This window comes from Buceros rhinoceros, unplaced genomic scaffold (assembly GCF_000710305.1).
Source record: "Buceros rhinoceros silvestris isolate BGI_N320 unplaced genomic scaffold, ASM71030v1 scaffold9849, whole genome shotgun sequence".
Lineage (NCBI taxonomy): Eukaryota > Metazoa > Chordata > Aves > Bucerotiformes > Bucerotidae > Buceros > Buceros rhinoceros.
Window position 1 is genome coordinate 1 of NW_010433280.1, and position 579 is coordinate 579.

At 34.0% G+C, this 579-nt stretch overlaps 1 protein-coding gene across 1 annotated transcript in view; it reads right to left on the bottom strand.

Annotated features, from left to right (window-relative positions):
• Nucleotides 1-380: 380 nt before the first annotated feature.
• Nucleotides 381-579, bottom strand: part of LOC104500410 (nesprin-1-like) — a gene marked incomplete at its 3' end in the record, with an annotated part of 40,559 nt that continues 40,360 nt past the window's right edge. The window contains exon 20 of the mRNA XM_010144049.1: nucleotides 381-545. Coding sequence (XP_010142351.1) covers nucleotides 381-545 — 165 coding nt within the window. The remainder of the gene's footprint in view (nucleotides 546-579) is intronic.

The following is a 579-nucleotide window of genomic DNA, read 5'->3' on the forward strand; positions in this document are numbered from 1 at the left end:
CTCGACCCTTAACAATTTTAAAGCTACATGCTTAAATAATGGTTATGATATGAACACAGATATTCACCTGAAGAAAAAAGCAGTGGATGAATGAGACTAGCAAAACATAGCATCCTGTCTCCCAACGGTTCTACTGGCAAAACCCACCCTAAGTTCTAGGGGGTATTCTCTCTTAACTTTCTGGTTGCTCACATTCATCAATAGGAGGGATGATATTTTTATTTTTTTGTTTGTTTTTTCCAATCTTAACATTAGTTTAACCTGATGTGTATAACTTCTATATGTGAAAGAAATCCACATAAAATTTAAAATTAAGTAGGCTTTTCACTTGTATATCATGCACTCAGATTTCCATGAGGAAGGTCAGAGAATTTACTCACGCTATGTTTCCTGAGAAGTTCTTCAGGATTTCCTTTTTCTTTTAAACAACAATTGGCAATCTGTATTACTTTCTCCAGTTCTGCTCTAGACTCCTCAAATTTCTTCATCAAACGACTATTAGCTTCTATGTTTTTTCTCCAGTCACCAGCTTTCCTGACCATGTTCTGGGTTAAAAGAAAAAAAAAAAAAAAAAAAAAA